General features: G+C 47.5%; 1 protein-coding gene across 1 annotated transcript in view; it reads right to left on the reverse strand.

The window, feature by feature from the left end:
• Positions 1-23,867, reverse strand: part of MRPL18 (mitochondrial ribosomal protein L18) — a 58,348-nt gene that overhangs the window by 31,865 nt on the left and 2,616 nt on the right. Inside the window, exon 2 of the mRNA XM_078666015.1 lies at positions 2,890-3,076. Within this exon, the coding sequence (XP_078522141.1) occupies positions 2,890-3,076 (187 nt within the window). The remainder of the gene's footprint in view (positions 1-2,889; positions 3,077-23,867) is intronic.

Consider the following 23,867-nt stretch of genomic DNA (forward strand, 5'->3'; position numbering starts at 1 on the left):
AACAAAAAGGAATGTGTCCTCATGTAAAGCAACTGGTGCTATGTAAAGTGCTCCAATACCTTCAGTTCAAGTTCGCCCTAAATAAAACTCTGTAAATACATTTTTTTTAAATAATATTAATAAATTGTACTGTTGCATGCGATGATTGGCCCAAGTTTTCTTTAAAGGATTTCTAGGGGGAGATCACACTGAACATAGTTTGGATAGGGCCCATTACCACATTTAAAGATCACTAGCCTGCTGAAGCACACCAAGAACACCAGGATTTCATTAAAAGCTCGCCTCTAAGGCACAATCTAAACCCCGCTTCTCTCAATTTGGCAAGTACCAGAACTTCTTTTTACCCCCATTTAAGCCACAGACTAGACCCATGTGTCCCCTTCCGTCTGTGGTTTTTGTGTTCCAGAGTCTTGATCAGCAGCCCATTGGCTTCAGAAGTAGCAGGTAGAAGCATATTCTATTCCCACTGGCAAAACATAAAATCAATCAATAGTCCATGTCAGCTAGAGGAGTCGCAGGCTGGGCCAGAATGTGGGCTGTGTGGGCAGGGGAGAGCAGTGTGCTAATGAAGGATGGGGCAGAATGAGATATTGCAGCAGGCACTGAGTTTAGAAGCAACGTGCTAGTAATCTTGAAACAATTGAACGATTGCGCATAATACCTGTAGTGTCTTGTGAGCTAACAATGACAGACCATTTTGGCTCCTGATGGACTCCGTAGACCTGTGATAGAAGTGTTAGAGTAGAATGCAATTAAGATTGGTTTAGAATATGGTATAAAGATGTGAACTACTAAGCTTAGTGTGTGGTGTAGTCATTGGCGGGTCTCCAGGCTGGGGAGGATGCTACAATGCAAACACAAGGACGGAGTGCTGAAACTTTTCACACACTCACCCCCAGTCACAGATCTGGGTTGAATCCATCATCGTTCTTTAGCTCACTTCACCACCCCAGTTCAGAAATAGCTATATGCAAATCAGTCTTGACCCTGTGTCTCATGGGAACAGTCCAGCCCAAACTGCCAAGCCATGTCTTCCCTGGACCGGAAACAAGCATTCTGGGACCGGTTTCTGGGTAATACCCCTCTTCAGGCAGGCTAGCTTGAAACCAGTGGCAAAGTGAGCCAGGGACCCACGTCTGGCGAACAAAGCAAACAATACTTTTCCATGCTGGCTACTCAGTAAACATCGCATAGGAGGCAAACTTAGTATGGCACAGTTCACACTATCACTGTTTTGCTACTCTAAAATGGATGCCGTTTTACTTATAAACCTGCTGGCTATCCTGGAATACCACACTTAAAATACACAATTGAGAATACCACCAGTTTGGAAGCAGTGGTCATGCAGGACACGGAGCACTGTATAGAAAAGAGCAGCTCAGCAGCACAGGGAACTGCCTGGTGTTCTAAAAAGCAGCTTCAGGAGCAGCACCAGTACGAGTTCCTAGGGAGGGCTGGAGGTGAGGATTAAAAGAAGGGACGCTTGTCTGCAGAAGTAATGCAGCAAAATACTGTAACTCAAATTCCAAGGAGCAAACAACAGTCTTGTGGGAAGATACAAAATGCCTACAAGCCAATCGGTAAAGGGGGCAAACCCAGGATCCCTCTCTATGCATGCTGGGCCAGTCGGCTCTCAACATCAGTGGAGTGTGCTGCTGTTGGAGGGCATGAGCACACACGTGTGCAATGGGGAGCCCCCGTTTCATGTGGAAGCGGTTAGCATGGCAGCTGAGGTAGCTTGCACACTTGCACTCCCCTTTCTTCTCTCGGCCTTTGGGATTTACACCATTGACCACAGCCTTCTGCCTTGTGCTCACTCTGCAAAATTCCGCCCAAGCGGAGGTAAGGCGTCTTGCTGTAGCACCAAAAAAACAACAACAATTTCTGAAGCAGGAAAACAGTTCCTGCTCCTCAACTAACCAATAAAATGTTAGGTATTAATGAAGACATCAGAAAACATCTACATTATCTACTTTTCAATGAGAAATTCCAGCATGGATTTACATTTTTTCAGAAGGATGGATCTGGAAGCCATTAAAGCTCGGATTAACCACTCACACTCAAAAGAAACGATCCAAGAAACATTGTTAAACAAGATCAACAGCTGTTGAATAGATCTATTTTGCCAGTGTCAAATACATCTAGAAAGAGCTGCATTCAATGCTGCTGGGCAATAGAACAGCTGTATGATGTGTGCAGGTGAATCCTTTTCAGATTAAAACCTCCAGCATAGCAAAGAGTGTTGGTTGCAACGTAACTATTTTTATTACTAAACCAAAGCAGTTTCAAGGAAAGCACGAATATCTGGAAACGTCTGAAGGTTACTCTTCCAATTGCCACGATAGATGCATACGCCTAGCTCTTTCTCCCAATCCCGAATTACTTTTGGAGAGACAAGTTTCCAACTCAAATACTTTCACCTTGCTGAAGCGGCTTTCAGTTTCCCAGTTATCCATCCATGGGAAAACAGGTTGTATGTCAAAAAGGAATAACTCTCTGATCTTTTGTCAATATCAGACGAGCAGCTCTTAATATGCTCCATTTTAGTCGAAAAAGGAGCCACTTGATCCTGACTGTGTTTATAACAGATCAGTAAAGCAAACGCTTTCCTATCCTCTTCATCTGGATTTATTTAAATTATTAAAAAGTCTGTGCTGGGGGCTTGTGCCTGCCACACAACCATACCAGTATTTTAAGAAAAGCAATGGGAAATAGTTGTTTTTCCTTCTTGTGCACTGAAGCTATCTTTATATTGACACTGCTATAAACATCTACCTGTTCAAGAACTACCTAGGATACAACACAACTACCTACCAATATACAGAACAGGTGCTTCCACAAACTGCCTGAAATTTACCCAATTGGTGTGTAAGTAGGACAACTGCTCACCTGTGCCAATAACGTCTTGTCGGCCAGGAAGTCTCCCAGCCCCGCTCCTTCATCGCCAGTGCCATCCGCTCCAGGTTTCGTGGATTACGGTTATTGAAATGTGGGCTAACCAGCTCATTTTCATTTGTGTCTGGTTCACCATCTGGAGAAGACTGAGCTGCAACCCGGACAGAAAGACAACGGTACTCTGAAAGGCAAAAAAAGGAGAAAAGAATAAGGGACGCTGAAAGGGAGAAGGCGGGCAGGAGAATATGAGAAGAGGATCAGAGGGTGCGATGGAGAATAATAGCGGAAATTATGGAAGGAAAATGATGCAGAAAGGGGAGGTAATGACAGAAGAAAATTGGTTAAACACAGATGTAGATAAAATTGAGAGGCTAAGGCAAATAAATAAATGCAAACACCAAAATACTGGCACAAAACTGAATAAAAGAAGAAGATTTTTTTGTAGACAAGATGAGACTTTTGTATGAATATTGCTAAGGGGTAGTGCAACTATTGCCAAAAACCCATCATGCAGAATAGAAACTCATTGCCATAAAGCTCTTTGAAGAGTACGATCCAGGAAAACTGGCAAGATAAAGGTGTATAAGTCACAAACAGTCATACTGAAAAATGATGGCAGTTAAGCACCCAATTTACATGTTAGGTGGGAATCGTAAATCCTCCAATTTTAGCACTTTGTGCTAAACCTACGGGAGCAACCAATGGACAAATTGCCTCCACCAAACCTTCGTCAAAGTAGAATAAATTCCACTGGTGTACTTCCCTTCCAGTCTCAACACTTCCTCCAAAACACAGAGGGTTTTACGCCCTATCCAACTGCAAATCAGGATATATATCTCTTTTTTCAAACTTTCAATATGTTCCTAGTCCAGTCACTCACTTCCTACAAAGTCAAAAGAAAGGCTACTAATGTCTTGATATTTATTCATACTCATCAAACTCCTACCGCCCCCTCAGGTGACCGCCTCGACTTCGTTGGGAACGGTCGCTCCCTCCTGCCCTCGCTGACTCCTGCCCAGAACTGCCTGGTATCGTGTGCATTGCGCTGCTGAGCTTTCCTGACGTTTTAAGTGGCTTGCTGCACTGTACTTTAATTTTTGCCTGCATAGCGCTGCTGCCCTCATTAAGCGCTTGAACGTGCCTGCCTGCTTGTGCGCTCGACTGTGCCTGCATTAGTTGAATGTTTGTAATATTTTCGCTTAAAAGCTGCATTTGTTCACTGCTTTTATCATTTTGGTAAAAACCTCTGCTCTTTACTCCAACCCGGTCTGCACTCGCGTTATTGCCGCCATTTGCTGTGTTGTTGTTGTTTTTCCCTGAGCCCGCCCCCTCCACCACGCACCCGCCTCCCATCTGATCCTCCCTCCCACTAAGTGTGTAAGCTCACCCCTGTCCACCATAGCGCTGTGACAGCCTCGACTTCGTTGGGAACGGTCGCTCCCTCCCGCCCTCGCTGACTCCTGCCCAGAGCTGCCTGGTATCGTGTGCATTGCGCTGCTGAGCTTTCCTGACGCTTTAAGTGGCTTGCTGCACTGTACTTTAATTTTTGCCTGCATAGCGCTGCTGCCCTCATTAAGCGCTTGAACGTGCCTGCCTGCTTGTGCGCTCGACTGTGCCTGCATTAGTTGAATGTTTGTAATATTTTCGCTTAAAAGCTGCATTTGTTCACTGCTTTTATCATTTTGGTAAAAACCTCTGCTCTTTCCTCCAACCCGGTCTGCACTCGCGTTATTGCCGCCATTTGCTGTGTTGTTGTTGTTTTGCCCTGAGCCCGCCCCCTCCACCACGCACCCACCTCCCATCTGATCCTCCCTCGCCCCTTCCCCCTCCCCACCCACTTATGACAGATGCCGTAGCGCGCAGCGTTCACGCGCAGCAATCGCGCCCCAGTTGCGCCAAAGGTAAGCCCGTCTGCGCCCGTCCGCGCCTGGACCGCGCCCAGCGTCCGTCCCCCTGCTCTATGCCGCTCCCAACCCCCCAGAGTAACTTATGATGCCGCTACTCTCCTCGCCATCAACGCCGGACGCACCCCACTTTGCAGCGAAGCTACCCCAGGACGTACCCACGGCCCATTCTCCTGTAAGTTCACCTGCTCCAGGACCCTCACCAAACACACCTCCTCCACACACAGCTCCGAACCCAACGTCTTGAAATGCATCCTACTGAACACCCGCTCGGTCCACAAACATGCAACCGAACTCTGGGACTTAATCGACACTGCGTCACCTGACATCGCCTTCCTCACTGAAACATGGATGAATGCATCTTCTGCCCCCGACATCGCCATAGCCATACCGGACACTTACAAGATCATTTGAAAAGACCGCACCGATCAAACTGGAGGGGGCATCGCCATCGTCCATAGAAACACCATCAAAATTACATCCAGCTCTGACGACAATCTTGCAACCGCCGAACACCTCCACTTTCAGATCCACACCGACCCCAGGACCACACTTAGAGGAACCCTCATTTACAGGCCCCCAGGCACCAGATCTCAATTCAGCGACGACATCACTGACTTCGTCAGCCCGCACGCCCTCGCCTCCGAGAACTACATTCTTCTAGGAGACCTCAACTACCACCTTGACAACATTCTCGACAACAACACCACCACCACCCTTCTGGACAACCTGTCTAATCTCGGACTCAAACAACTTGTTGACACCCCCACTCACATAGCCGGACACACGCTCGACCCTATCTTCACCTCCAGCAAGCACATCTCCTTCGATCACACTACAGCTCTCCACTGGACGGATCACAGCTGTGTTCACTTCAGCTACAAAACAACCCTGACCCACAACCATCCACAACCCATTCCCCGAAGAAAATGGAACAAAATCACCACCGACCAACTCCTCACATCACTCAGCCAAAACACTCCCACCCTAGCAACGGACCCAGACCTAGCGGCCACCAACCTCAGGCAATGGATTACCCACAGTGCGGACGAACTAGCACCCCTGAAAAAACACCAGTCGAAATCATCCAGCAAAAAAGCTCCCTGGTTCAATGATGACCTTATAAAATCCAAGAAGACATGCCGCACCCTGGAGAAGAATTGGAGAAAAGAACCAACCTCAGACAACATGGCCTCCCTCAAGACAGCCACCCGCAAACACCACCAACTGATTCGATCCGCCAAGAAATCAGCATTTAAGGACCGTCTCGACAACAATTCTCATAACAGCAAGGAACTCTTCAATATCGTCAAAGAATTCACCAACCCTCCCGCAGCATCCAACGACATCACTAACTCCCAAGACCTCTGCGATGCGCTATCCTCCTTCTTCTACAACAAAATTGCCGACATCCACAACAGCTTCAAGAACACTCCCAATGACCAACTCACCACACCCCCTTCAGATCCCACCCCTCCAACTAACTACCTCAACTCCTGGAACCCAATCACCATTGAAGACACCATTCGCCTCATGAACTCAATCCACTCTGGCTCACCTTCTGACCCCTGTCCCCACTACATCTTCAACAAAGCTGACTCCATCATCGCTCCCCAACTCCGCGATGTCATCAACTGCTCCTTCAACTCCGCCACCTTTCCAGAAATTTGGAAACACGCCAAACTCAGCGCCCTTCTGAAAAAACCAACAGCAGACCCCTCAGAACTGAAAAACTACCGACCCATTTCCCTCCTCACTTTCCCGGCCAAAGTCATCGAGAAAGCCGTCAACAGCCAACTCGCCGCCTTCCTTGAATCCAACAACTCCCTGGATCCCTCACAGAACGGCTTTCGAGCCAAACACAGCACAGAAACCGCCCTCATTGCGGCGACCGACGACATCCGAGCACTCCTGGACAACGGTGAAACAGTGGCCCTCATTCTACTCGACCTCTCCGCCGCCTTCGACACTGTCTGTCACAACACCCTCATACAACGCCTCAACAACATCGGCATACAAGGAAAAGCCTTGGACTGGATCATCTCGTTCCTAGCCGGGAGAACCCAGAGAGTCCGACTCCCCCCTTTCTACTCAGAACCCACCGAAGTCATCTGCGGCGTACCTCAAGGCTCCTCACTCAGTCCCACCCTCTTCAACGTCTACATGAGTCCCCTCGCCTCCATCGCACGTCAACACAACCTCAATATCATCTCCTACGCCGACGACACCCAGCTAATCCTTTCCCTCACCAAAGACCCCAACACCGCCAAAAACAACCTTCAAGAAGGTATGAAAGAAGTAGCCGAATGGATGAAACAGAGCCGCTTAAAACTCAACTCAGACAAAACGGAGGTGCTCATCCTCGGATCCTCCCCCTCAGCTTGGGACGACTCCTGGTGGCCTTCCGCTTTGGGATCTGCGCCCACACCCACAGACCATGCACGTAACCTTGGCTTCATCCTAGACTCCTCCCTCTCAATGTCCAGACAAGTCAACGCCGTATCGTCCTCCTGCTTCAACATCCTTCGCATTCTCAAAAAGATCTTCCGCTGGATCCCCCTCGAAACAAGAAAGACTGTCACCCATGCACTGGTCACGAGTCGACAGGACTATGGCAACACACTCTACGCCGGAATACAACAAAATTGCAGAAAAAGCTCCAGCGCATCCAAAACGCATCAGCGAGACTCATATTAGACATCCCGCGCCAAGAGCACATCACCGGTCACTTAAAAAACCTCCACTGGCTTCCCGTCAACAAAAGAATTACCTTCCGCCTTCTTACCCACGCACACAAGGCCCTCTATAATCTAGGACCCGAATGCCTCAACACCCGACTGTCCTTCTACTATCCCACCCGCCAACTAAGATCATCCAATCAAGCCCTCGCTGCAGTCCCGCGCATCCGAAAAACCACCATGGGTGGCAGATCCTTCTCCTTCCTGGCTGCCAAGACCTGGAACTCACTCCCCACCCACCTCCGCCTTACTCAGAATCACATCTCCTTCAGAAAAGAACTGAAAACATGGCTATTCGATAAACAGTAAACCCCTCCCTCCAGCGCCTTGAGACCCTCCGGGTGAGTAGTGCGCTTTATAAATGCTTGAACTTGAACTCATGATACACGAGGATTGTATACTCCTACAACTGCACGGACTCCTTATTTGTTACACATGATAGTATTCATTGATCTGTGCGCAAAATACTGGGCGGTGGACGGTAGTGAACCCCCGGTTCACAAACTCCAATCGCTGCATACAATGCGGCATGGGCGGGACTTAGCACGATACTATACAAGGGACTCAGGGAACAGTTTATGATCACACATACAACCCTGCGAGATACATGGGAGGCAGACTTGGTGAGGACTTTTTCTGACAAATAATGGTCGCACATGCTCTAAAAGGTGCCCCGCAACTCCAGATTCAAGTTTATTCAATACGCTATACTACACAGAGCATATCTGACGCCACACAAAATCAATCAAATACCCTACTGCATCCTCGAGGTGTCCCCATTGTCGAATGGAGAGGTCCGATCTGATTCAAATGCTTTGGGCCTGTCCGCAGTTATCACACTACTGGGCGGGGATACAACGAACACTAAGTTAAGGGGCTGACCAGGTGGGACACTATTGAACATTGTATATTGAGGCTTCCCATAAGACCCAGATGTTCTAAAGCAGGTATACGGTTCATGAACTTGACATTACTACTAGCAAAGTGACTCTTACAATACACTGGAAGTCTCCACTGTCTCCTACACTAGAGGATTAGCTAGTAGAGGACCATCGTTGGGGTCTTGCAGAGAGTATGGCCATTAGGCAGGAAGAGCACAGCTGCGCAAATCTCCCATTTCCTTGGAATGAGATATACTAGTGGAGGGCTTTAAATATCCGGACTCGGATTCATGATAGAGTTGTGATTAGGGGAGGGACTGACCATGTAGGTCTGACGTTGGTTGTGCCCTAGGTGATTGTATGCAGTAGGACCCCGGACACCGTTATTGCACCAGGTCCATACATGGACTAGATCACACATTCACTTCTCCTTTAATGATAAAGGAGACAAATTTTAGGCGAAGTATTAGGGTCCCGTTAAATTTAGTTTGGGGTCAGGGTAGGAAGTTAATTATGTCATTCCGTTAATGTGTTTATTCCCCCCCTCCTTTTTTCCGTGGTGTGACCAATGTTGAGACATGAAGCCATTACTATGCGATTCTATAATTACACTAATGGCACAATCCACCTGTACTTATTCATTACTTCAACGGTCATGCTCATGTACTGCCTACTATTAATAGAAATGCAATAAGTGTGTTAAAAAAAAATATTTTGAAAACAAATCAATCCAACTCCGACCAATTGCATGTGTTCGTTCCAGCATAGTTCTCTGCTACTCCCATCTCGCTTCCTTTCCGCACTTTCTTGGTAAACATTCTTAAATAGAAGACCTGAGGACTCAAACCTGCATCCCTTGTTACTGTTTCCATGGCAAAGCCTTTTTAGCAACACAAATACCTTGCATTAGCTTTCTTCAAGACTTTTCACCATTTAGAAACCACCAACGTTTTGCTGTTTTTCTCAAGCCAATTTTGAGCACTCTTTCCAAAATCAAAATAACCCATTCCACCCTTACCTGTTGAACTCCATCGCGTGTCTTCATGTTGTACTGTGCTATAAAGCAATTCTGAGCGTTTGTACAACTCTTCATAACCTCTACTCTCCTATTAATCCTACTCTTTTTTAATCTCGAAGCAAAAAACTCTACACCAAAACTTCTCTCAATACTTTAGTATGAACCTTTCGATTAGAGCAAAATTAGAAGTAAACCAAAACTAATGCTATGGTGCCACCCTGTGGCGGCTCTGAGAACTTCCACTAACTCTTCGCCACCCACACTTTCGACGGGACGTTTGGCTTGCTACCTAGAGTACACATACTCCCCTACAGGAAATCGCAATTATCCGTATTATAAGGTGGATCTCACTCTTAGCATACACCTTACGGTACTATTAATAATCTTTATAACAAAAACATTATAGAAAAAATATTATTTCTATAGGTTTCAGAGAGGAACCTTTCTTTATTCTATTCCCAAAACCAAGAAATGTGGTACTCCCTTAGTATGGCTGTTGCGGTATCTCAACTTCCCTGCTCCCCAAGTTGAAACGGTAGCACCCCTTTTCAGTGACCCGTATTCCCTTTTGATCCATTCCTTCGCATTTTAGTTCTACTCGATGATGGACGTCCTCATCTAATCTAGCCTATATGTAAAAAAAAAAAAAAAATGTAACGGTGAATAGAACATTGTCAGAACGGGGAAAAGGCAGTTTATTGAAAGAAAATGTGATGGAATTTAAAAATGGAGCAGAACTTGATTGCGAGTACTGAGCGTCAAAGGGACAGCCGACACCGTTCTATAAAGATTCAGACTACATATAACCTCACGGAATTTCCTGCCACTGAAATAAGGGCTGTATCTGCTAAGCAGCTTGCACATCAAGATTGTGAGTCAAACCAATCGTCAGATCTCTTATGACAAATCATGACGACAGGCCAAAATATTGATGTTAAAAGAAATCTGCAGAACCATGTAGAAGGTAAATCAAGAACTGAGGGAGCCAAAAGAGCAAAAAAAACCTATAAAAAAATACAACTTTGAAAAAAATGACAGTGCAGACTTCGGGTGATGTCCCCTCAAATCCAGGAGACTGACTACCAAGCAGGCACCAGTCCTGCTCAGATGGTAATATACTACAGGGAACGCCCTTTCTCATCAAGTAGGACTTGAAACTAGGGCAAAAAGTACGTTGTTTTGGTCCCACTTTTATACATTTTTTTCTAGACAGGGTACCTGGATCCACCTTCTCAAAATCCAGAACAGGTATGGGGTGGATCTCTTTGAAATTCCCTTCTCAGAGCTGCTCTGCTGACAAAGCCTTCATGTAAAATGATGCTTCACATAGCAGGTAGCACTGGTTTACTCATAACATGAACATAATGAAGTGTGAGATGTCTGCATCTGGATGGCATCAGACTCACAGAAGCAGTAATCAGGGTTAGACTAAATGGCAGGCCTAACCTAAGAACCAACTCATCTTCCAAAACAGTCCCTACAGGCACACCCCTCGTCCATAACAATAGCCAAATGGCAGTGCTTTGAAAGAAACACAAACACCTCATGGAATTCCTAACAGTAGGCCCATCTCCACTCTCAAGCTACAGGAATGCAGGCAATACACTCCCACTGGCTGGGAAAGCTGTTTCCATGCTCCATCCTATGCAACACAAAACCAGGGGCTCAATGGCTTCAATGCTCAGAAGCACTCAGAGTCCTGCTACATGCACACTACAAAAGTACTCAACATTCACAAAGGATGACAGTGCAAGGTCCTGGGCATTTACATAGCTGCAGAACTTTACATTAGAGGGGCCTATTGGACACACATTCAGTAAGACAGACAAAAGGTCTGGGCACCCTATCAATATCAAAATATGGTACGTTGATACCACTGCTGTATGTGCTACACACAAGACAGCCTGTGAGGGCACACTACTTGTACCAATCCAGGTCACGACAGGTCTAGCATCTCACAGTTATGGAGAGGCCCAGGACTCTGCTCTTACACTAAGAATAGCAGAACACTAAAGCAGAAATAAAAGTCAGGACACCAAATATACATGCAGTCAGATACTCGGGGCAGGTAAAACACGCTAGTGCACCTTATAAAGGATATTCCCATCCAGTAGATCCCCTGCTTTGTCATCTCATAATACAGTTCTATGATCACAAAGTTTAACTCTTCTGTAGAGCAAATTAGTTGTCAGTGTCCTGAAAGGTAATGGTCCATAGATCATGCAGAGACAATAAAACTAAATTTGAAGGCATGATAGTCATTGATTTGCAGGTCTGAAGGTTTGCCAAAACTGATGCATAATATCTCACAATGCATTGCAAAGGCCAGCCCTACTAAATCCGATTAGGTGTGCCTGTGCACATATGGGGGAAGTAGGATTGGAGTAGTGAGCCCATGACATGTCACCACAGACTTCAAAGGTGTCAGTTACAAAAACACGGAGAGTCCTGACTCTAGCTTATATTAATTAGCATTTTCAAAATGTCGAAGTTGGTGACAGGCTACGAATATTACAAAGCTGATGCCTACTAGGTGTGTGTGTCAATGATTACATGTGCTATCTTAATGATTATTTAAACCAAGATTTTAGGACATTCCGGTTTAGAAAGGGAAGTAGGCCAGAAGTGTTGCAGCTATTTTAAGACAGTTCCAAGACAATTACTGTAGGAGAGTATGTTTCTGTTTCAGTACCACCCTACTTTTTGCCAGGTTTCTGATACTCTTTGACTTGATGTACCCTGGGTCCCTGTCAATCTGGTTACAAGGGCCTGTGTTCTTTCCCCAAAACTGTACATTTCTACCTACAATTGGCACACTTCTAGCCACAGATAAGCCCCCTGTTAAAGGTACCATGGGCACCAAGGGCACTGTGACCAGGGAAGGCCTCCAAGGGCTGCAGCACCTATTGTGCCACCCACACACTGCTTTTGCAGGCTGCATTGTTTGATACAGAGAAAGTGAAGAGTCGACATGGCACATATTACTGTGTGCTATGCCTGCAATCCACTACCTGGGGCCTAGGTATGTCACCCCTCTAGCAGGGTGCACTAGCCCACAGGTGAGGGTACAGTGGTATGAGCCCTGTACCCCTACGGTGTCTAAGTCCATTCTTAAGAAATTGTAAGTGCAGTAAAGCCAGAAAGAGTATATGGTCTGCGAGTTGGTCATTACGAACTCTACAGCTCCATAATGGCTTTACTGAAACTTGGGAAGGTTGGTAGCAAACATTTCAGCACGTTAAACCCAAAGCCAGTGTGGTGTTTAATGTAAAATGCAATTCGAGGGCATCTTAGAGATGCCCCCTGAAAACAGACCTGCCCTAGTGTGGTTCCTGAATGGCTATCTGCCATTTGCCACCACCAGAGAGGTCTCTGGACCCTTGGGTAGAGGGCCTCTGCTCTCTGCGTCCAGAAACTAAAGCCCATCCTCGGCAGATGTGTCATGCCTCCTCCCCCAGGATGGGCTGAGGCCTGGCGCCTTTGTAAGCTGTCCCTGCCTTTTACTGCCAACAGCAACTGGCTCCCACTGGTTCTGACCCCCCACTTTGGGCAGGAGAATCAGCGGGGAAACAAAGTTAGGAGGAGAGGTGCAAACCCCACCCCTCAGGTGGGGGAGGCAAGATGAAGCACACATCTCATTCCCCTCCAACTTGAAGATGAGGGGACCCAGCCAATTAGAGAGAGGCTCATGCCCCCCTGCCAATGGAGGGTGGCATAATAGGGGGTGTTCCCACACCAAGAAAGGGACCTATTGTTCCCGACCTGTACACCCCTCCATTTATTATTTAGGGGTGACCCTGAACCTTGCCTCCTCGGATTCCTGCAAACTACAAAGAAGGAGGACGGTAGAAGTCGCACAGCAGAGGAGACTGTAGAGAAGAACTGACATGGCCCCAGCCCTACCAGGCAATTTTCAGTTTCCAGAGAGCCTGCTTCAAAAGTCGACTTGTCCTGCAGCCAGCAAACTCCAGAACACCTGGGAGAACTGACTAACTTCCACAAAGACTGGATCTCCTGCGAACAGCAGCTCTGTTCCAAAGAAAGATTCTGAGCCTGCCGAGGCCGAAGAAACTTGACGCCTGGAACCATCACTGCACCCGTCGCCTACGGCTCGAGTCCAAGTGGCCCACCAGTCCCAACAAAGTACCCCAGCACTCCAGAGTCCAAGTTCACCAGGGGTTGACCCCTCCACAACTACCCGACGTCACCTGCAGCCTCTGCACGGAGACCTCTACCACCAGAGTAGCCCGGAAGGTGAACTCCAACCTCAAAAGGCCGCCCTGCATCTGGTCGCCCTGCAGAAGAGGACCTGAGGTGCACCTACGTCACCAAGACCTCCAACTTACCTGCCCAGCTGTTGGTTCCTTCCAGAAGACTTCTTGGACCGAGCCTGCAGCCAAAATCCAAAACCAGCAACCTCCATAGCATTGCATCGGGCTTCTGACCTCTCCTAAGCACCATGCACTCGGCAGCCCCTGCATTGCTGGTGATGTGCCAACCTGGACCCCCTTTGCCCTGACCTTAACCCTAGGAGCTTGGCTCCAAGATCAGAGTGGCCTGCTCTTAAGCAGCCCCCAACCGACAGCCCCCTAGCACCTTTGGTTGACACTGGGCCACCGCACTCTGCACCCGGGCACCCTAGTGCAGCTGGTGGTGTCCTTTGAGTGGCTAACTGGCCCTTGGGGAACCTTGGTCCTGAACCCCAAAAGCCATACTTGCAGGTAATTTACGTACCTGTAAACTGTTAACACTCTTTAGCTCCATAGGAACCAATGGTAGGATTATTTGCCCAAAAAAGTTCCAAGTGTTGAACTGACTTTTTGTATGAGAAACCAAAGTCACTTTCTTTGACTTAAAACCTCTGGTACTTGCCTGTATTTTGTAAGACCCACAGTTTAATATCTAGGCATATCACCTGAGTAGCAAAAGTAATTTAAAAGTACTCTAAAGTAGTTTCTGTGTTTTTAACTGTTTTAATAGCCAATACAAACTTGTACGATTGCAATTTCAACCACAACTGCTTTTCCTTGTAAGGTTTTGCATTCAAAAGTAGATTTCTCTAAACTGTTTCAAGTCCTGCTTGGTTCTAGAAATAAAAATATGTATTCTTTTTATACTTACCTAATTTGTCTGGACTCGGTCTCGGAGTGTGTGCCATTAGTCTCATTGAGTGAATACAACAAATGCTTAACACACCCTCCTAGTAAGCCTAACTGATTGACCTCACTACCACGAAGAGATGTTAGTGATTATCTAATTTAGCCTCGGCTATACCTTTGGGGATCGACTGGACTCCATGAACACTATAACTTACTTTGGTATAGTATATAAAGAACCAGCTTCCTACAATTATGTTGCAAAACAGGCCTATTTTTTCAAATATTCACCAGTGATCAAAGGTCACTCAAAGCTGAAATGGCACACAAGCACAGTGAAAGCATTGCACAATCACACAAGCAATTTCAAAACTTTCCATCTGATCTGTAATCACTCAGACAGAAGGCCCATTTAGAATGCCATCTAGACTCGGCCAAAACATTCTTAACTCAAGGCCCCGCCCCCACTTGGTCCCCACTCCATTTTTTCTACACATACTCAAGCACTGCTTGTCCCGTAACTTTGCCATCCAATACATGGATTGGCTTGAAACCAACACGATCTTGTCCATGGTCAACCCTTTTGCTCCTAGCATCTTGGAATGGAAGAGATGTATAGATGATATTTTTTTTATTTGGAAGGGACCCAAGACTGCTCTGTTAGTATTCCTCGAGTGACTTAACACCCATTGTAATGGTCCTAAATTCACATTGACACACAGTAAAAAATAGGTTGCATTTCTGGACCTATTAATCATATACTAAGAGGACAGGTTATACACTACCCTCTTCCGAAAGCCTACTGAGAAAAACACCTTACTCGTTTACAACAGCCATCACCCTCGCGCACTGCGAGACTCCCTACCTTTTTCCCAGTTCCTCCGTATTAGAAGGAACTGCTTTTAAAAAAAGGATTATTTTAAGGAAGCACAAACTATCTAGGAAACTGATTAGTAGAGGTTACCCCATAAAACATGTCAAAAACTCACTCAAATGAGCATGGTACTGTCCCCGTGAGGTACTTCTGACTCCCAAATCTAAAAATAATGATGATCGGATGGTATGTGGGACAACATTTTCCCCAATTTCCAAACTGGTTAAGAAATGTATCATAAAACATCGGCCGATCCTGAATGCTGGCAATATGACACTAGAACTTCCTCTCTTCGTATTCCGTAAAAACAAGAATATAAAAGGTCACCTAGTCAGAGCAGCATTACCTACCAAAAAGACCTCCAAAACACTCACTGAGATATGGGGCCTACCACCAACAATGGGCCACTATCGCTATGGGGGCTGTAGTGTTTGACACATGACCATCGAAAGCAAAAGATTTGTCTATGAAAGTATTAATGTAAATTTAAACCACCTTTCCAACTGTAACACCAACAATGTTGCATATGCGATTATATGCCCATGTAAGAAAATCTATGTCAGTCAGACCACGCAGTAAGTCAGGATTAGAATCTGCCAACTCCAAAGCAGGCTGAGATGCCAAACACCGAACGCACTTCTGGTGGAACATTTCACAAGTCAAGGACACACGGAGGATGATCTAAAATGTCAAGTAATCAAAGTGATCCAACCACCACCTCGGAGCACAGACATTAATGGAATCCTCAATAAGAAAGGAGCTCAAATGGATTTTGTGCACCAACAGTCTCCATACTGGACTGAATTGTATGGAGGACTGGACTAACCTGGTTTAAACCACAATTCACCCAAGTAGTTTCTCTATTTCTCATACAATTCCGTCTGTTATAAGGTTTGTGTCTACATAACCTGACTTATCTAATCTACACCTTGCCTACCCACTTGTCGGGTACCCGAAGCTTCAGGGCTGATGCCCTCACAGTGTGGCAGCTGCGACCATCTACCCACTGTGCTGAGATGTACAAAGTCACATGTAATTGATTACAAAACATTATGTTCACTCTCTGGTGAACTTTCGTCTTATGAGTCCCAAAAAAACCCCACCTCACACCAATCGATCGTATAGACCTTGGCATAAATTGATGCCGGAGCATCTCCTGTCCCCCTTTCTCTCTTGGGATACCGACACCGCCACTTATAGTGTAGCACAACAATTATCCCATTTTAACTCCGCCATCTTAAACTCTATAGATAAGGCTGCCTCTATGAAGCCACAGACTCATTCCTCTAAATCCACTCCCACTAATTGGTATTCCCCAGCCTTACGTATGGAAAAGAGCAGGTGCAAAAAAACAGAGCGAATATGGCGACTCTCGCACAGTGAGCAAAATAAAGGGAGATATAAATCCGCTCTGACCTAACACAAAAATATCAAAAACGCTTGCAAACTTTACATCTCACATCAATTGGAACAAGCTGGAAATAATTCTAGAACCCTCTTTCAGATCCTCAAAACCTACACGAATCCCAGAGCCTGTGACACAGCAGAATCTCTGTCACAGACTTTGTGTGATAACATAGCCTCCTTCTTCACTCAAAAAATTTAAAACATATGCCAGAAAATCATTTCATCGAAGGCCATCCTTCCCCTTTCCACAGCAGGAGATACCAGCCTCCACAACACTTCCGCGCAACTACACTGCTTCCCTCCCCTCACTCCAGCAGAAGTCTCATCCCTTCTTACCATAACTAAATCAGGTTCTCCCCTTGACATTATGCCCGCTAAAATATCTTCCACATTTTCGGCTCAGCTAGCCAGACCCATCTGTTCCATCCTTATTAGCTCCTTGAGCTCAGGCAGACTCCCTCTTGAATGGAAAAACGCTCAAGTAGTACCCATGCGCAAAAACCTCAAGATCCCGACTTCCGAGCTGACCAACTATCTTCCTAGATCTTTGCTCCCGTTGCAGAGCAAGTTCCTTGAAAGACACATAAACAAACACTTGTCTGACTTCATCGAATCCTCTCACCACCTACATGTCTCCCAGTCAGGCTTCCGAGCCAAACATAGCACCGAATCGGCTCTTATCGAGGTAACTGATAACATTAGAATGGCTCTATACAACGGTCAGGAAGCACTTTTGGTGCTGCTAGACCTGTCAGCAGCATTTGATACCATCTCACATCAGATTCTACTGGAGAGACTCCAAGACATTGGGGTTCAGGGGCTTTTTCTGAAGTGGATGACCAATTTCCTAACTGACAGAACCCAGACCGTCACTCTGGGGACTTACAGATCCACACCCACCAACGTAAACAAGGCGGTTCCACAGGGCTCTTGTCTAAGCCCTACCCTTTTTAGGTCGAGCTGGTGTTAGCAGCACGAAGCGCTGCATCCAGCGAAAGATCTCATGTTATCCACTTGCTGGGAATAATGGACAGGGGATGGGCACGCGCAGGGCCGTCGGCGATTTCAGCATGTGTGCGCGCACGTACAGCCCTGCTCCGTGCACATCTCCTGTCCCACATTCCTGGAAAGTCAGCCTCTCGCAATCGCGCGCCCACACACAGCCACACACGCATGCACACACACAGCCACCCCCTCTATCTCTCTCCCGCAGGCGCGCACACACACAGGCGCGCGCACACACACACGCACATAAACACCCCCCCCCCAGCCAGTGCACGCAACATGTGTTCAAACAGCCTGCAAGCTCTACCTTACCGGCTCGGTCCTTGCCCGTCTCCTGGCACGCCACGGGGCTCTCCTCACCACTCGGGAGCCCAGTGTTGCCTCTGGTGCCATGCAGTCTTCGCCCGGTCCCTCTGATGGGGCCAGGAACTTCAGCATTCAGGCTGCAGGGTTCCGGACGTTCTCCCCGTGGCTCCTTCGCTTTCTTTTGCAGGCCCCGTCCACGTCCCAACGAAGGCTGCCTGACTTCCGCGATGTCGCACGGCAAATGCTTCTTACCAGAGTTACCCCTTTGTCCTGCTGCAGTTTGCCGGCGCTGATAGAAGCAGCTGCCCGTGTCCAAAGAGGAACTGCGCATTTGCATTTTTCCACTCTTGAACCGAGGAGGGTAGTGTGATAATCGACGTGGATTCAACCTGTCTATCTTGGCGTCTTTTCACCATCCAGGTCTTATTCACTGCCACCCACCCTCTAGCATGTCCCACGATTTTAGTGCACATTAATCATCACCATTCGCCTTATACCTCGGGCCCTGCCACCATTAATATTTGGCATTTCCAACCTTTCCTTTAGATCATATGGACCCCATGAAGAAGAGGTCCACTGCTCGAAATGCATCGGGGATATTGACGCGTTTCTTTCCACAGACAATCATGTTGTTTTTAATCTATGTTCGTGGAACCATTCAAAATTAATGTACATGAACTATTCTCAATCAAAAAAACTTTGATTTTGAAACAAGAAAAAACCAAGTGAATAAAACTTTGAAACATTGAATACTATTGTTCAATTACCAGCATATATTGAGCTCATAGGAGTGCTCAGGAGCTCCACCTTACACCCGTAATGTCTTTTTAATTTGTACTGCTTCCCATGCCCCTCCCGGACAGAAGGGGATCACCCTGAGCACCCTAAACAATTTGAATTCATCCAGTACCCTTATAGTACATTGAACACTTTTTGGAGTGCAGCAGACCTCATCATCGGGTTAGTTGGTACACCTCAGCCCCCGGCGCCGTAGGTTTAATGTATAAGAGATGCACCAGGTCAGTGTCTGCACAACTGCACCCGCGGGCATCACCAGTGATGCACATGACATGTGCTCGCATAGCCACACCTGAGCCACAGATTTCAGGCATGCTAGGTGGGAGTAGCATTAGTATGTACACCTGACCCTGCGACCATCCTTGGTGTTCACGCATGCGCAAATGCTATATACAGTTACACTTCAGCCCATGGCCCCAATAGATTTAGGGTCTAAGAGCTGTGCAATGACATTATCTGCGCATCTGAATCAGCTGCCATCGCCAGTAAGGTGCGTGCGCATGGATGCCCACATTTTACATGTCAGTAGGGGCACACGTAAGCAACAGGGTTAAGACCTAGGACGTGCGCGTTGTCATTAACATGCAAACCTGACCCCAGGACATGCCGGTGTTGCACACGTGCATGGATACGCACATGGTATAGGCTGCTAGACTGCACACTTCTGCCCCCGCCTCCATAGGGTATATGAGGTAGGCAAGGGTATACTTACCTGCACACCCGATTCTGTGCCCATCGCTGCACAAGTGCAAATATAGACATTATATATACATTTAGGCAGAACACCCGATTTCTCAACTGTCATCGGTTTAGGTACCCCAGGGGCTCATGGGCTTTAACTGCACACAGAGCCTGCAGGCGTCACAGTAGGGTGGGTGTGGCCTAAATGCCGAAGCTGCCGACGACTTTGGAACTGCATTTGATTCTCCACGTCGGCCCAACATCCTGTGACTCCGGGCAAACCGGTTTATCTCCCTGTGCTTTCAAAAACTAATGTAAGTAGCTGTGTAAAGCGCTCCAGGTGGAGTTCCGCTACATAAACAAAAAAAACAAGCATTGGCCGTGGATTCCTTCCCCCGGATGTCACCATGCCCCCGGTCTGGTACTATTAAGGTAGGACAGGGGAGTAGGTAAGAGACGGAGGAGGTTATTCATGTCATCCCTGCAAGACAACTTTACAGGCAGACGGTAAGGCTTGTGGGGTTTGTGACAGCAAGTAAGTGAAGGAACGGGTGGATGGATTAGTGAAAGGGTGAATGGATGGATCATGAGAGAAAGAATGGATGGATGAGTGAGTGGAAGGATGGATGAGAGAAAAGATAAATAGATGGGTGGAAGGGTTGATGCATGGGTGAAAGGATGGATGAGTGAAACTGGATGATGGATGTGTGGATAGAGGAGTGAAATGATGGGTGGGTTAATAAGTGAAAGGGTGAATGGATGGACGGATGAGTGAAAGGGTGGATGTAAGGCTGGATGAGTGAGTGAAAGGGAGGGTAGATGGACAAAAGGGTGAATAGATGAGTGAAGGATTGAAAAGGTGGCTGCATAAGAGAAAGGATGGATGAGTGATAGGGTCAATGGATTGATTCATGAGTGGATGAGTAGATGGATGGGTGGGTGGATGGATGGAAGGATGGATGGTTAAGTGAAAGGGAGATGGAGAGAGAAAGGGAGGATGGATGAGAAAGGGTGAATGAGTAGAAGATGAGTGACTGGGTGGCTGAGATGGTAAATTGCTGGATGAATGGATGAGTGAATGGATGGATGTACGGATGGATAGGGTGGATAGATGGATGTGTGAAATGATGGCTGGAAGGATACATGATGGAAAGGTTTGTAAATGGTTGAATATGGATAGGCACACAGATGGAAGGACAGAATGAATGGTGAAAGACTGAATGATGGATGAAGTATGATTACACCTTGTAACCCCCATTAGCTCAAGTAACATTTCCCATACATTGACTTTCACATTTATATGCGTCATTGTCTCTATATAATATGTGTGCAGGAGAGCAGGAGCCGAGAAGACGCGGGACCCACCCAGCCAGCAGAAAAGTATGGTTTGTTTTAAATTTATTATTAAATGAATCCCCCCTCTTCTCCTTGCGACCCACTGCCCCCACACCTTCGAGCCATGCCAACCGCGACTGGGTCTATGTGAAGATGAGGGGCACCATTAGAGGGAGGTAGCAAGGCCGGGCGGGGCATTTGGTGTTTCCCTAGGAGGCTGGCAGGGAGGGAGGGGTAGGGGAGACAGTTTTGTGGCACTGCAAAGTTCCTTGTATATCCAGCAGTTTCCAGGCAACAGTAAAATCGGCCTCACTTATATTAAGGGGTGGTTCCCCAGTGTCAGTGTCTAGTGACTAATGTACCTGCAGGAGTGAGATGAGAGTTTTGAATCATCTAAGGTAGCACAAAGGGTTAATATGCCTGATGCAAAATATGTGTACCATGCATATCAAAGAACAGTATTTTATGTGCAGATCTTAGTGGGTTACTACTTTTGTCACTGAGATTCTTTTGTTACTGTGCAGTTCATAAGTTACTTATGTAATCTATCAGTGAGCTATGAAGTGCCATCAAACAGCTGCATGGTACAGGTTACAAAGTTATGTTTTCATCAGTCCAACAAGTACCGACTTGCACCCACCTGGGTGATCCACTATTGAACTACAAGTACCAGAATCCCGAGGGGCGATCCGGAGGAGGGGCTAGCGGTGTGCGCTCCATTGCGGTGGTTTCTACTAATTGGCTCCCTTGAGCTTTGAGCCGACGGGCTCCTGGATGCTGCCCTGCGTGCCGGTTCGGGCATCGAGGCCATTGACGGTTCTTTGGCGGCCTTCTCCTCCACCCCTAACCATTTCTCTACTGATGAGGGAAGTTATCCCGAAACCCGAGCCATGTCTCGGGCGATACCCAAAAACCCGGGACATGTATCGGGTCTAGAGATTCATCAGTCCAACAAGTACCGACTTGCACCCACCTGGGTGATCCACTATTGAACTACAAGTACCAGAATCCCGAGGGGCGATCCGGAGGAGGGGCTAGCGGTGTGCGCTCCATTGCGGTGGTTTCTACTAATTGGCTCCCTTGAGCTTTGAGCCGACGGGCTCCTGGATGCTGCCCTGCGTGCCGGTTCGGGCATCGAGGCCATTGACGGTTGTTTGGCGGCCTTCTCCTCCACCCCTAACCATTTCTCTACTGATGAGGGAAGTTATCCCGAAACCCGAGCCATGTCTCGGGCGATACCCAAAAACCCGGGACATGTATCGGGTCTAGAGATTCATCAGTCCAACAAGTACCGACTTGCACCCACCTGGGTGATCCACTATTGAACTACAAGTACCAGAATCCCAAGGGGCGATCCGGAGGAGGGGCTAGCGGTGTGCGCTCCATTGCGGTGGTTTCTACTAATTGGCTGCTTTGAGCCGACGGGCTCCTGGATGCTGCCCTGCGTGCCGGTTCGGGCATCGAGGCCATTGACGGTTGTTTGGCGGCCTTCTCCTCCACCCCTAACCATTTCTCTACTGATGAGGGAAGTTATCCCGAAACCCGAGCCATGTCTCGGGCGATACCCAAAAACCCGGGACATGTATCGGGTCTAGAGATTCATCAGTCCAACAAGTACCGACTTGCACCCACCTGGGTGATCCACTATTGAACTACAAGTACCAGAATCCCGAGGGGCGATCCGGAGGAGGGGCTAGCGGTGTGCGCTCCATTGCGGTGGTTTCTACTAATTGGCTGCTTTGAGCCGACGGGCTCCTGGATGCTGCCCTGCGTGCCGGTTCGGGCATCGACGCCATTGACGGTTGTTTGGCGGCCTTCAACTCCACCCCTAACCATTTCTCTACTGATGAGGGAAGTTATCCCGAAACCCGAGCCATGTCTCGGGCGATACCCAAAAACCCGGGACATGTATCGGGTCTAGAGATTCATCAGTCCAACAAGTACCGACTTGCACCCACCTGGGTGATCCACTATTGAACTACAAGTACCAGAATCCCGAGGGGCGATCCGGAGGAGGGGCTAGCGGTGTGCGCTCCATTGCGGTGGTTTCTACTAATTGGCTCCCTTGAGCTTTGAGCCGACGGGCTCCTGGATGCTGCCCTACGTGCCGGTTCGGGCATCGAGGCCATTGACGGTTGTTTGGCGGCCTTCTCCTCCACCCCTAACCATTTCTCTACTGATGAGGGAAGTTATCCCGAAACCCGAGCCATGTCTCGGGCGATACCCAAAAACCCGGGACATGTATCGGGTCTAGAGATTCATCAGTCCAACAAGTACCGACTTGCACCCACCTGGGTGATCCACTATTGAACTACAAGTACCAGAATCCCGAGGGGCGATCCGGAGGAGGGGCTAGCGGTGTGCGCTCCATTGCGGTGGTTTCTACTAATTGGCTCCCTTGAGCTTTGAGCCGACGGGCTCCTGGATGCTGCCCTACGTGCCGGTTCGGGCATCGAGGCCATTGACGGTTGTTTGGCGGCCTTCTCCTCCACCCCTAACCATTTCTCTACTGATGAGGGAAGTTATCCCGAAACCCGAGCCATGTCTCGGGCGATGCCCAAAAACCCGGGACATGTATCGGGTCTAGAGATTCATCAGTCCAACAAGTACCGACTTGCACCCACCTGGGTGATCCACTATTGAACTACAAGTACCAGAATCCCGAGGGGCGATCCGAAGGAGGGGCTAGCGGTGTGCGCTCCATTGCGGTGGTTTCTGTTACTACTTTTGTCACTGAGATTCTTTTGTTACTGTGCAGTTCATAAGTTACTTATGTAATCTATCAGTGAGCTATGAAGTGCCATCAAACAGCTGCATGGTACAGGTTACAAAGTTATGTTCTCTTCCCAGTCTTTCATTATCCTGATGTTGCTAAAAAAAGGTTTGTTACGGTAGGAATACATTCTTATCATTAAAGTTAACTAACCAC

This window comes from Lissotriton helveticus, chromosome 1_1 (assembly GCF_964261635.1).
Source record: "Lissotriton helveticus chromosome 1_1, aLisHel1.1, whole genome shotgun sequence".
Taxonomy (NCBI): Eukaryota; Metazoa; Chordata; class Amphibia; order Caudata; family Salamandridae; genus Lissotriton; species Lissotriton helveticus.